This window comes from Pongo abelii, chromosome 12 (assembly GCF_028885655.2).
Source record: "Pongo abelii isolate AG06213 chromosome 12, NHGRI_mPonAbe1-v2.0_pri, whole genome shotgun sequence".
Taxonomy (NCBI): Eukaryota; Metazoa; Chordata; class Mammalia; order Primates; family Hominidae; genus Pongo; species Pongo abelii.
In genome coordinates this window covers 89,034,344-89,049,260 of record NC_071997.2, presented here as the reverse complement: position 1 = coordinate 89,049,260, position 14,917 = coordinate 89,034,344, and the positions used below count along the sequence as shown (strand labels likewise).

General features: G+C 36.9%; 1 protein-coding gene across 7 annotated transcripts in view; it reads right to left on the bottom strand.

The window, feature by feature from the left end:
• The window catches only part of THADA (THADA armadillo repeat containing), a 361,316-nt gene that overhangs the window by 286,641 nt on the left and 59,758 nt on the right, over positions 1–14,917 (bottom strand). For all 7 annotated transcript variants that reach the window (XM_024242323.3, XM_024242322.3, XM_063713447.1 and 4 more), the window contains one exon: positions 12,597–12,706. In XM_024242323.3, the coding sequence (XP_024098091.2) occupies positions 12,597–12,706 (110 nt within the window). The remainder of the gene's footprint in view (positions 1–12,596; positions 12,707–14,917) is intronic.

Below are 14,917 nucleotides of genomic sequence, written 5' to 3'. Positions count from 1 at the left end.
ACATATATAATATATATTATATACATTATATATTATATAATTATATATTATATAATATATAATATATATTATATAATGTATATAATATATATTATATATAATTATATATAATATATAATATATATACACACACACACATATAAAAGAGATAAGATGAATTCTAAAGAATTCGTGACTTAGAAGACAGTTTTCTGGGAAATTCACCCATAAAAGTATACAGAATGAAAAAACCATAAAGTATGTGTGTGTATATATATACGATAGTTCCACATCTGGAAAAAGCATAGCAAAATTGTGATTAATAAAAAAACTTAAAAGCCACAGGAGATTTAAAGGAAAAAAAACTGGAGAGCTACAAAGGAACATCAATTATACCAAAGACAAGTTTCTCACTGGCAATAACAAAAGCACTGAAGAAAAACAACTGTCCATCAGAATTGTATACCCTGTTAAAGTACATTCAAAAGTATAGGTAAGAAAAAAACAATCTGAAATATACGAAGATTAAGTGTGCCTTCCAGAGACTCTCACCAAAAGAAATTCTAAAGGATGTACTTCAACAAAGTACACCTACAGTAGTTTCAATGGGGTGTCTACTAGACATGCCAAACTTAACATGCCCCAAACTAAACTAAACTCCTGATCTTCCTCCAAAAACCTACTCTACCCACAGTCTTGCCCATCCTAATGAAAGAATAACAAATCAATCTCTTCAGAGGCTCAAGCCAAAAACTTTGTAGTTATGCTCTCTCTCTCAAATAGCAAATCTAATAGCAAATTAGCAAATAGCAAATCTAATCTGTCAACAAACCTTGCCTGCTCTATCTTCATGTTACATCCAGATTCAGATCACATTTTACTTCCTCCACCACTTTCCAAGTCATCACTATCTCTTTTCTGTAGTATAGCAATACTGTAACTAATCGGTCTTTCTGTTTTCACTATTATAGTCTATTATCAACACAGAAGAGTAATCCTTTTAAAAGATGAGATCATGTCATTCCTCTGTTCACAAACACTCCAGTGGCTCCCCATTTTACTCAGAGTAAAAGCCAAAGTTCTTACACAATGTCATAGGCTGTCTAGTCCTCATAACTTCTCTGATCTCATTTACAACTCTTTCCTATGCTCACACTACTCCAGTCATAATTGGTTTACCTGATGTTCCTTAAATACCTACCCTAAGCCCAAGCCTCTCAGGACTTTTTCACCTGACATTCTCTCTGCCGTGAATGCTCTTCCTCCAGGTATTTACATCGTGGTTGTACAACTGCTAATTTTAGTATTCACTATACCTTCTAGTACATTCAAATATTTCACACTAATGTTTAAAAATTGGGTAAAATAAGGGGGTAGAAGAGACGGAAGCTAAATAATTTGCTCAAGGTTACACAGCAAGTACGTGGCAGAGGGAGAATTAAAATGTATATTGACACCAAAGCCCTTGCCTAATAAAAACGCATTATTTCAATGTGCCTGCCCTAAATGCTCAGATCTGGCTCATGATGAAGATACTATCAACTCTCTATTATTTGTTTTAGTGAATTTCACTATTTTATTTTTTAAAGAGATCTATCAGGTACCTAGTGGTTGCTTTGCACTATGCTATGTCCTAAAAATAGAACCACAGAATAAAAATTCCAAAGGGCACATGATTTACAAAATGTTTTCATGTGGCTTTGGAATGTATTACCAGAGAATACTATTTTTAAGATATTACCTTCCTGATCATGTTTTATTCAGGTTACTTTTCAGATTGATTTCATTCCCTGAACATCTACCATTGGGGTGGGGGTTAAAGTATTAATAGTTCTAAATGAACTAGGTGACATGAATAGAGAGCTAGCTAGAAAATTAAAATACTCTACAGAAAAGCCACTCAGTAGATAACCTCTTTGTGACTGACTTGAATTGAACTGTGTCTCATTTGTTTTCGAGGTACCCCCACTCCCTTAGGGAACTGGGGAAGTTTATTACTATTAATAAACTGTTTTCTTATATTAACTGAATGATTCATGGTAGCCTGAAGAAATTACTTCACCTGCAAACACAAAGCAATTAATTTCACATTTAAATATGAAGTACATTTAAAGCCAACATATTGAAGCAAAATTCCCAGAAAAGACTCAAACTGCCATGAAGGTAATTATGTACAACCTCAACTGAGTAAGGGTAAGCCTCTGCCAATATCTTTATTTACCAAACAATAATTTACTTACCAAGCACAAGAAGGAAGAAAATCATTTCCCTTTCCCATAAACACAGACTTTCACTTTGTTAGGTTAAAGAACAAAGTGGAAGCTTAGAAAGGAATAGTATACTTTCTGGGAACAGAAACTTTATGTCCATTGATTTTACACATCCATGAAGTTCCTCATTTTTTCATCCAGTCCCCTCCCCGCTTCCATGCAACTCTGTCAAACGCATGTGTACTTCATTTGTTCATAATCTTGAAGTTACCTACTGGGTCCATAAATATTAATGTGTGTACAATTTCCAAGATACCTTCTATTTTTATATCCATGTGGTTGGAGACTCTCAGAAAACACAAAGATTTCCCAGGGACCACAAAATCCAAACTCCTCATCCTGGCTCACAAAGCCCTACTTATCTGGACAATCTCATTAAACTTCATCTTATACCATTCTGTTCTTTAATACACCATGGATTTTGGCATTAGTGGTTCTCATTGCTTGGAAAGCTCTTCTCCAGAAAAGGTGCTGCTTCTTGCCATTCAGGCCTTGGCTGAAATATTACTTTAGTCTAGTAGGAAAGAATCTTCCTTACCACCAAACTTTATCACATAAAAACACACGCTGCTAGCAGATAGTTTATTATTTTCTACATCTCCATGTATCAAGGACACATTCCTTCCTGTTATTTCTCTATTCCCAGCACCTATAACACAGCCTGACACCCTATAGGCAGCTCAATAAATATTTGTTGAATAAAAGAATGACATATAATTTACTAACTTCATTGAGTATGGTAGTCTAACAAACCAGGTTGACAAAGAGGGTATAATAACTAGAAAAGAAAGTATAAACAAAAATGTTTTCCAATAAGAAGAAGTGCCACTGTTAGAGCCAGCAGTTGATGCAGCTGCTTAGCTTCCTGTAACAGGTACAAACACATTCAGCAAATCTCCACATACCAGGGTTATAGTATTCATGCAAGAATATTTCCTACTGAAATCTCCAAACAGCCTACCAAAATCAACTCTATTAACCTAACTGCTACCCCAAGAGATCATTTTTTCTCTAAGACCCAAGAACAAAACCAAGTACAGGGTTCAAAAGCAAGTATAGTTCAGGTTCATGTAAAAGTGTTATTTAACCGAGGTTTGTACACTTGTGAACACAGAGTAGAAAATATGTTTCACATGAGCAACGTCTCTGAGTTTTAACAATAGTTATAAAATTTAATTCAAGATGATAACTTTTTCCTTTCTTTCTTAAGCCTCTTTAGGAGATGTCCTCTAGGCCCATAGCTTCATCTATTTCCTCTGTCTGGCTGGCTTTCAAACATATACCTCCAGCTGGAGTGAGCAACTATCCCTATTTGCCTGGGACTAAGGGATTTCCCAGAATGCTGGACATTCACTGCTAAAATATTGGGGGAGTCCCAGGTCACACTATCTCCAACCTGGACCCCTTCTGCCAATCTCCTGACCTGTATTTCCAACTGTCTGCTATCCCGCTAGGCAGCCTCCCAAAACCACCTTTAACTCAGCATGTTTAAAGCATTTTTCTCCCTCCCATCATGCCCTCCTGTTTGCCTTGCTTTTTTTTGTTATTGGCATTAATTATTCTTCTCATCACCTAGGATAGACAGTTCAGTAAGCGGATCTTTGTCTTGGTCTTTAACGTCTGTCTTGTAAATTATGTGACTTACTTATCTAATCCCAAAGATTAAAATGCTAGGTTGAAAGTTCCTCTAAGAACAAGGCCCATGTTTTACCAATATTTTTATCCTACCTATCACAATTCCTTATAGAAAGCAATAATCAATAAACTTTTGTTAAACTGCTAACTTCTGAAATGCTATGAAATTCCAGAAAAACATTTAGATTCTAGTGCTGGCTCAATCACCAACTACATATGTAGCTATAGATAAATCACTTGATTTCTCAGTGCTTTAGAATGAAAATAAAATAAAAATGCTTTGAAAATTCAATGAACATTCCCTGGGTTATATAGAGAAGATAATGACTCTAAAATACATAAGTACCCAAAGTTCCTGATAAGAATGTCCCCAAAACTCCTCATCATGGTCCCATACAATCCTTAGTCCCTTATTCAAGTCCTCACATCTCTCTCTTACTTCCACAGAGTTACATGTTTCCTATTTAGACTCTGGTAATTATGTCTAGGTTCACAGTAACTGTGGCCTACCATATCATATTCTCAATGGTCAAAGAGAGCTCAGTCAAACACAGCATCTGGCACACAGTAGATGTTTAAGAAATCTTTTGTTGAATAATTAAGGAGCAACTAGTGCTGGTGCCAGCTGGCGCACATTAGCTGTGCCTGCAGGTAGGCATAAAATTGACAAACCAGGTATAAAAAGCAGGGAGCTGGAACTCTAAGTCTTCTCAATAGTGAGGTCACTGTGCCTATAAAAAGCAGAATAGAGTTCTGACTATTCAATGAACCTTCTGTCTGCTCCCCAGCAAGGAAAGATTTCTTTATAAGGAAGTGATTTCAAAACTCCAGGGTTGCTGGTGTTTGTGATAATGAAGGAATTGAGAGGTAAAAATGAAACCATGCAAGGTTCCCAAGAACAATACAGCAAACCCTAGTTGTTTGTTTTGGTTCTTCATCACACAATCCAGGGCCTAGCAAGGATATAAAAAGAAAGGTTCTTGAGTGAAACAGTCCTTGGTTCTTTGAGCCAACTCTATGTAGTCACCAACCACAGCCATGGGGAATTCCAAAACCCTGCTTTTGTTAGTGAATGCCTTTCCACTAAATAAGCAGACAGCCTCTTGTCTGAAGGTATTTTGTTTTTATTTGGCTATCTTGTCGAATTAATACAAAACATACAGTGTCTTTAGCCTCTGACTGAGTACACTGTAAAACTGCAACCTTCTTAAAAGGGGTTCAAGGTTCATCATAAACAACTCAGTAACACAAAATGTTATTAATCTACAAAATATGGCCAGGCACAGTGGCTCATGCTTGTAATCCCAACACTTTGGGAAGCCAAGGCAGGAGGATCTCTTGATCTCAGGAGTTGGAGACCAGCCTGGGCAACATGGCACAAGCCCATCTCTACAAAAAATATAAAAAAATTAGCCAGGCGTGGTGGTGCACACCTGTAGTCCCAACTACTCAGGAAGCTGAGGTGAGAGGACTGCTTGAGCCCAGGAGGTTGAGGCTGCAATGAGCCAATATCACACCACTGTGCTCCAGCCTAGGCAAAAGAGCAAGACCCTATCTCAAATATTTATACATATATATATATGTACACACACACACACATATATATATATCAACAACAACAAACGGTTTACCAGTTCTCAAGGAAGCTTACTAAAAATGTATCCAGCTTCTCTCAGTCTTTTATATCTGAAATCCTGACTTTCCCAATCAGAACCTAGAAAGCAGCACTGTATGAAGAGTAGGAATTCTTAAAGAGGGAGGGAGGGAGGGAAGAAAAAAGAAAGGGAAGGAGGGAGGGAGGGAGGGAGGGAGGAAGGGAGGAAGGGAGGGAGGGAGGACGGGAGGAAAGGGAGGGAAGGGAGGAAAGGGAGGGAAGGAATGAAGGGAAGGAAGGGAAGGATAGGAAGGGAAGGAAGGGAAGGGAAGGAAGGGAAGGGAAGGAAGGGAAGGGAAGGAAGGGAAGGGAGGAAAGAGAGGAAAGAGAGGGAAGGGAGGGAAGGTAGGGAAGAGAGGGAAGGAAGGGAAGGAAAGGAGGGAGGGAGGGAAGAAGGAAGGAAAGAGGGAAGGAAAGAGGTCAGGAGGGCAGGCAGACAAGAAGGCAGGCAGGCAGACGCACAAAAAACAGGTAGGGAGGGCCGGGCGTGGTGGCTCACTTCTGTAATCCAGCACTTTGGGAGGCCGAGGCAGGTGGATCACCTGAGGTCAGGAGTTCAAGACCAGCCTGGCCAACATGGTGAAACAGTCTCTACAAAAATACAAAAAAATTAGCCTGGCATATTAGTATGCTCTTGTAATCCTAGCTACTCAGGAGGCTGAGGTGGGAGATTCACTTGAACCCAGGAGACAGAGGTTGGAAGACTCTGTCTCAAAAAAAAAAAAAAAGGGGGGGGGGGGTTGTTGTTGTTTTCCTATGCTAAGTGCTATGGCCTAGGCCCCTACTAAAAGTAACAGAAGTGAACAGGCCAGGCTATAGCTGGTATTCAGGCCTTTGTATGGTCTTGAGCAGATCACTGAAGCAAATTATTGTTCCATAAACAGATTACTCCAACTTCTATCCACAGAGCTATCTCACTCCCACTGGATAAGTATTCTAAGATAAGAATAAAACCCGCAGACTAAAATCAAATTACATAAGCTGTATACCCAACTAATTGGTCATTAGACAATTATTTTGTACCAATAAATCCGATTCCCTGACTACAAAGTGGCTTTTCAATGGCTTCATCCATCCAACTACATGTGGTAGCACAGAGCTATTTTTAACTTATATTACTATTGCTAACTGAGAAATGTCACCTTCATTTCCTCAAACTCTTTCAGTATGATTTTTTCTAACTTAGAGATTTTCCCAAATCTCTAATTATTTCATAAGCTAAATTCCCATTCAACTCCATTCAATCTTTGGTCAAGTATTATATTTATTATTTCAAAGTTCATGTTTATTATTTCAATGAAACTAAACACTAACAGATGTGTGCAGGAAGGTTGTTTGCATGTACGTTTTAAATAGGGAACATAACCCTGAAGCACCAGGAAACTTTAAGCCTGAAAAATGATTTGCCCAAATGAAATCCTGTTAGCTACATATCAAGAGAAGCCATCTTAACCTCCCTCACCACTATCATACATTATTGAGGCTTACTGCAGGCTAAAACATTAGGGGACTATTTTGAAGACTTAGTTGCAGGCACAGGCAATAATACAATGACCAAATCTAAATTGAATTACCAATCAGAGGGCCATGGGGAGAAGGACAAGACACAGTGGATTAAAAGAAGTCGTTGGAAGATGTACCAGATAGCTGGTTCTCTCAATTATTTAATATAATCATTCCCTAAGATCTAGGAGAAAAAATTAATATTAAAAAAATTCTAAAACTTTACTTAAAAAGCTGGCATAGAGGTTACTCACTGAGAACAAAGTCCCTCTTCTATTGTCTAAATGACAAAGTGTTATTACGAAAACTTTTTAAATGAGTGTTCAAATATTGATGAAAAACGGTAAAATCTGACTCAACTATTATAGTAGGCTTAAAAATGAAAATAAAAATGCAGGAGTCATTAACAAACACTTAGAATGTATACATCAAGACATTCTAGTTTTCTCCAAATTCTTTTAATCCACAATGGAAATGGGAAATTAAAAGGATTTTTCTCTCTATAAAGAATATGGCTCCCCAGGCGAGATCGCGCCACTGCACTCCAGCCTGGGCGACAGAGCGAGACTCAATCTCAACAAAACAAAACAAAACAAAAAAAAGAATATGGCTCCCCAGGGTGGCTCATCTCTTAGTTATTCTTTATTTAATTATTCATATTTCAAATAAAATTAATAGGACACTCAGTGAGAAATAGTGTCTTATTTAGACACATTTGCCAAATGAAATGTAAATAAAAGTTTAGGCTGGGCATGGTGGCTCATGCCCGTAATCTCAGCACTTTGGGAGGCTGAGGTGGGGATACTGCTTGAGCCCAGGAGTTTGAGACCAGCCCGAGCAACATGGCAAAACCCCATCTCTACAAAAAATACAAAAATTAGCTGGGTGTGGTGGCAGACACCGATAAGTCCTAGCTACTTCAGAGGCTGAGACAAAGATCACTTAAGCCAGGAGGCAGAAGTTGCAATGAGCCAAGATCATGCCACTGCACTCCAGCCTCGGCAACAGAGAGATTCTGTCTCAAATAAATAAATTAAATTAAAAATAAAGTTTACACAAGATTGTATATTCTTTCATTCAAAGCTGAATGACTCTTCCCCAAATCTTATATATTACATTCTGCATTTATTTATTTCTCAACTGCATATTCTTTAGAGACTTGGTCTTTCATTCTCCAGAAAGGTAGAAGCAATTATTTTTTCACTATTATATTTAAATTGCTCATCAAAAGTTTTCTGTTGAATTTGAATCATGGTAGCTATAATTAACTGATGAAAGTTTAAATACATATTTAAATGATTTCTGTCCACAGAATTGTTGATGTCCATGAGTCAGTACTAGTATTTTATGACAAAAACTACTAAATGTCATAATTTAATTTTTTCAGGCCAATAATGTGAAAATGATTATAATTACTGCAATAAATATCTGTAGATTAAGCTACATTTCAACAAATAAAGCAATTCGAATATTTGAAGAATAAGACAACATCAAGCACTAACAAATCTCCCTTCTAGATTTAGAATTATAGTCAATGATTTTGTCCCCTTATAGTTAAGTTTGTATCTTATGGTTGGACAAATTAAAGTTGGATTCCCAACTTAACATCCTAGAAGTCTGTTCATTTTCATCAGAAGAACGACTTCAAATAATAAGATCACAGAAAGTAAACAAGCAAATATGAATGTCATCAAAAAGTTGAATTTAGAGTTTTATGACATTAACAAACTTAACCACTCCAATCAAATGCTTAGACAAGTAATTATGCACAGGCAAGCAATGATGTTTTTTAAGGAGAATAGGAATATTTCACTGACTTCTAAATAGAAAGCACTACATAAGAAAATCAGATTACAGAAAATTAACTCAACACACTATTTGTGTGTTATGTGTGTTGCAAGTGTTGCTTTCAAAACATTCCCAGAAAAAATAACAATGTCTCCATCCCTATTTATTCTTAGATGATTGTTTAATAGTGAAGTCAGTTTATATTTGAAGACATTTTGCATAATCCTATTAAAGACCAATTCAAACAATGTGGGTCATGTTTAACTCTTCAGTTATTTATCCATTAATCTCTTTAAGTGCTTCCTTCCTTAACACAGCTGTAGTTCAAGAGGTGGCCAGCAGTTGGCCTCCATTTCTGTGGATTTTCATGAATGCCCAGATTTCTCTTTGCAAACTTTTTAAATGTTGTATGCCTAAACAACTTTTTCATAACTTAAGGGCTTATAAAATGCTTTCAAAAGGGCTCCAAAAGAAACAAATTTTCTTTTAAAAATAAAAACCAAACAAAAGGAAGCCACAAACACTGTAAAGATGTTCTCTGCAAAACATTCTGTTCAGCAGATTTGAAATGTCTCTAAAGGGATCAAGAACTACTTGGTTTGAAAGCAACAGTTGAGAACTCCTAACAGATTGGTTAAAAGCCAACAGTAACAGCCATGAGAAAATCTTTAAAGTAGATTAGGAGGGGCTAAGATACCAGGCATTGGGCCTTCCCTAGTCTCCCTGCTCCATTTATTCGGAATGTCTTCAACTGTACCATTCAACCACAGTTATTCAAAAGCCTCTATCCTTAGTCCTCTGTTCTTTTTTCCTTTCATGCTCTCCACCAAAGACTGCAATCTTACTATGATATTTTTGGAGAAAACTCACAAATCTACATCTCTGTTTTTGTTATATCACCCAAACTAATCCCCTATCTCTAACATCTGACTTAAATACTTCCACCAGGGTATGCCATCATTATCTCACATTCAACACATAAAAAACAAAAAAACTTACTCATCTTTATCAAACCATTCCCTCTTTCAACTTCCTTGGTTTTGTTAACATCAACCCCATTTGTCTGGTGACCAAGACTTAGAATCACAGAAGCAACCATGAACTCCCTAGTAACCCCCACTATTCACATTCAGTTGGTTCATATGGCAGATGGCATTTTTCAAAGATGGCTACCACAACATCTCCTATCTGCATATACTTCTACAATATGATCTTGCCACTTTGCCATCAAAAGGTAGATTGAAGCCAGGCTGGTACTAAGATGCACTTAAAATCAAAGGAATGTGACTAAAGCAATGCAATGAAACTTCCAAGGCTAGGTCAGAAAAGATCATACAGCTTCTGGCTGATTCTCTTGGAATACTCTCTCTGGGGGAAGCATGCTGCCACATAAGAATTTCAACCGCAAGACTGCCATGCTGGGGTGAGAGACCACATGTAGTACCAACTAGGCCCAGCCTTCTAGCTAGTCCCACCAAGGTGCCATAAATGCGAGTGAAGCTGTCTTAGGTCCCTTGTGACCAGTTCATCTGCCAGCTGAATGCCACCAACTGAACTCAGTAAATACCCTAAGGAAGAATCACCCAGCTGAGTACTGCCCAAATTCTTGAGATACAAAACCATGAATGTAATAAAATGTGTCCACAGCTTTCCTTCTAAGCATACATCATGTGAGGAGTTGTTATTATGTGGGGACAAAAGTTAACTAAAACCCCACGTTTGTCTCTATTCCCAGAGCCATCACCCAAAAGGAAGCCCTCATTACCTCAGATCTACTTAGTTGTAACTGATTGCAGGCTCTCCTTACCATAATCTGTATTACAATCTAGCTAACCTAACACTTCCAACCAGAAAACTACTTTTACGTGCCAACCCCACAACCAACATCTATCTCATGTTTTAAATTTGTAGGAAATCCTATAATGCAAAGAGGTCTTCTTAAATATCTATTTTATTTGATTCATACAACAAAAGCCAAAGATCTGTCAATAGGGCAAATACCCTTTTCCTTAAAGATGAAGAGATCAAAGGTTAGGGAAGTTAATTTTTGTACAATCTCATTGCCAATAAATGGAATGAATATACACAGAACTAAGAGCCAGAGTCACAGATTACTGCTATTCCTCCATTCTATGATGCCTCCTATGATCTATTTCAGAGCAAAAATGTTTGATGCCTCTCTCCATCCCTGCTACAGTAAATCTATTTCCAAGACACTCTATAATTTGGCCTCAATCTATCAACTTGCCTGGTTATTTCCTACTAACTCCACCACTACAGGAAGGATGGCTTATTTATTCACCTTGCCGATTCTAGCCTCTGAACATTTACTCACAATGTTTCCTTCTTTCAACTCATGCATTAGCACAAATTCCACCTCTTCCATGAAGCCCTACCAGCCTATCCCCATTGCTTTCTCTCTCTGCTATTTCTATATGTTTTATAAATTTCACCCAAAATTTGGCAGTTTTATCTTGTTCAAGTGTGTCGGTCTTACTTCCAGGCTGGTATTCAGTCCACACACATCCATACATAGAGAGATGCTGGGTGCTGTATACAGCCAGTGTTGGTTTTGACCAGTCAGTGCTCATAACATACCTTTTGTTAAATATTTTGAATTTCATCTCTACTTATTTCTCAAACTAAACCATAAGCTCTTTAATAACAGGAACTTCATCTTATAAAAAACCATAATATCATCCAAACCAAGCACAGTACTAAGCACAGTGCTGGTATTCATACATTCTTGTTAACTGATTTGATGGGAATGGAGTGTGTTGTGTTTTGAGGGAAAAAAAAGTTCATAAGTCATGTCTACACTGGAAACAAACACTTGAAAAGATAAAATATTTTCAACATCAGCGGTTTAATGTCAGGGACTTTTTTAAAAGTATCATTTAAAGACATTCTGTGCAGCCCATAACTGCCAAAATGTTTTATAAATGTTTTTACCAGGCATGTGAAAAAAAAAAGTTTCAAAAATATTCAAGGAATAGATGTCTTAACAGCCTAAAATAAAATGTTTGCTGAGGCTACAAGGCTGGCAGAACTCTGCTTCATTTCAAAAAGTTTCCAGGCAATGGAAATGTTTTCCTGGAAAATACTACCTTTTATTTAGAGAACACTTGCCATGAACACTTAGTCATTAAGTAATTTAAGGTTTCCTCACAAGCTCTTTGGAGGAAATCTATTATATGAATGAATGAAATTATCTGTAACTATAATGTCAAGAAATACATTTGGTTAAATACATGAAATCTATCTAAGTAGTTTTCCAGGTAAAAGGAAAAAAATCTTTTCTACTTTTCAGTCTACTTACTGTTCTTTTAAACTTTTCTATAAGATAAAATTATGAAGAAAAAAAATAAAATCCTGAAATGCTTCTGTAATACAAACTCCAAAAATTGCAAGGCCTGTTTTATCCCAAACACCAAGTAATTTTCAAACAGACAAAACATTTATTTCATTCAATTAAAAAAAAAAAACAAAAAAACACAATAATTTCAAAGCTATTTTTAGCAAAATCTTTGAGTTTGATTCAAATCACCTTTCAATGACAGAATAATAACTCAGTTTGGACGTTTCAATCAGTTATGTGCAGTAAATCATACAATGAAACCTAAGAAAACAATTTCTTCCAAGAGTTTTGTAGTCAAAAAGGTCTTATTCTTTTAAACATCAAAAGACACAACTAAATTCTACTCCAAGCATATGCTTTGTATATTTAGTCTTTTTAAAAAACGTACACAAAAGGATATTTGTTTTACCTGTTTAGTACTTCAGTGAGTTTCACAAAACCAGTATAAGCCAGTTCAAATGCTCCTCTGTGCCTGGACTGCAAAAGGTGTTGTTTAAAGTAATCTCCTATTTCTTTTACCTTTAAAAAAAAGCAAAAAAAAAAGTCCGATTTATGTTTACATTTGCAAGTGTATTTATATCAGTAACATTGTTTAGAACCCAGGTCTAGGGGTCCATTCATTTAGCGCTTACCATATCACAGAACATGTTTTAAGCATTTTTTTTTTTTTTTGAGATAGATTTTTGCTCTGTTGTCCAGGCTGGAGTGCAGTGGCACAGTCTCAGCTCACTGCAACCTCCACCTCCTGGGTTCAAGTGATTCTCCTGCCTCAGCCTCCCAAGTAGCTGGGATTACAGGCACCTGCCACCACACCTGGCTAATTTTTGTATTTTTAGTAGAGATGGGTTTCACCATGTTGGCCAGGCTGGTCTCTAACTCCTGACCTCAGGTGATCCGCCCACCTCGGTCTCCCAAAGTGCTGGGATTACATGCGTGAGCCACTGTGCCCAGCCATTTTAAGTATTTTTTTTTTTTTTTTAACAATAGCTCATCTAATCCTCACAATAATTCCATGAAATAAGTACGACCATTATCTCTACTTCACAATTGGAAAACTGAGGCCGAGAAAGGCTACAAAACTTATCCAAGGTCAGACAGCAAGAAAGCAATGGAACCAGAACATGAAGCCAAGCAGTCTGGCTCCAGAGTTGACCATCTTTAACTGCTACACTAGAACTGCCTTCCTATGTCATATTCACAAACCTCAGTATGTTTTCTGTTATAGCTCATGTTATTCAACTCCAACAGAAAATCACACAAAGCGACAACACTCACACACATAGGTCTAGGTGAAATAATTACCTTTTTTCCTTCTTTTAAAAAGTTTTTTCTTTTTTATTATGGTAAAATATACATAATATTTATCATTGTAACCCTTTTTAAATGTACAATTAAGTGGCATAAGTACATTCATACTTTTGTACAACCATCACCATCATGCATTTACAGAACTTTTCATCTTCCCAAATGGAAACTCCATACCCATTAAAAAATAACCCATATTACCTTTTAGAGACATAAAATTGTTAATGACAATGCAAGATGTGGTGCAAAGGACCTCCTGTAAAATTACTAGGCTTCACTTCAAGACAGAACCATGGAATTTGCCAGAATGTCACCCAGTGGCTTTCCTGCATGCTGTCTTTCTCCACACAAGATTAGACAAGTAACAAATATGACTTTTTTTTTTTTTTTTGAGACAGGCTCTGGTCTTGCTTTATCACCCAGGCTGGAGTGCAGTGGCGCAATCATAGCTCACTGTAACCTCAAATTCCTAGGCTCAAGGAGTTTGAGGTTACAGTAATACTCCCATCTTAGCCTCCTGAGCAGCTAGGACTGTAAGTGTATGTCACCACACCCACCTAATTTTTTAATTTTTTGTAGAGACAGGGTCTTACTATGTTGCCTAGGCTTAAGTACAGTGGCTATTCACAGGTGTGATCATTGTGCACTACAGTCTCCAACTCTTGGGCTCAAGGAGTCCTTCTGCATCAGCCTCCCGAGTAGCTGTTAACTACAAGCATGCACCACTGTGGCCGGCCAGATTATTTATTTTAAAGAAAACAAAACTGACAATTCGTTGTTGACTAAGGTTTTGAATAGAATTAACTTTTAAGCCGATTAGGCTTTCATACCATTAGATTTGGTGACTATTGTCTTTTAAAAATCAAGATTTTGTATAAAACTCAGGACCAAAGCTGTAACCAGCTATCTCTTGATCTAGGTCTCCCCAACAGATCACAGGATGGTAAAAGACAAGTTGTCCCAAGATATCTCAGATATGCTTACCTAGAAACACCTCCTATCTCAGCATGGGGACTAGATTAGTATTCTGCACACATTAGAGATGATAAACAGTAGAATAAGTAGTTAAACATGTCATCATGGGCAAGTATCTCAGTTTCTTCATCCATAAACTAGGGATAATACCAGTATTTAGGACATAGGTTGTTGTATTAAAATAAGTAATAAATTGCAAAGCTCAGAACAGGCCCATAACCTATAATCCAATTCAGTTCAATATGAGTTCTGACTAGGGTTCTAAATAGAGGAAAACTAAAGACGTAATCCACACTCAAAGTAAATCTGATATAAAGACATAATAAGTGATACACATGGAGAAACAAGAATCAGATAGGAGACTAACAAAGAACCAAAAAAGCAGTATAAAATAAATTTTTTTTTTAAATTCTAACTCTTTAGTATCCCAAAGAGTGAGAGGCCATGTTC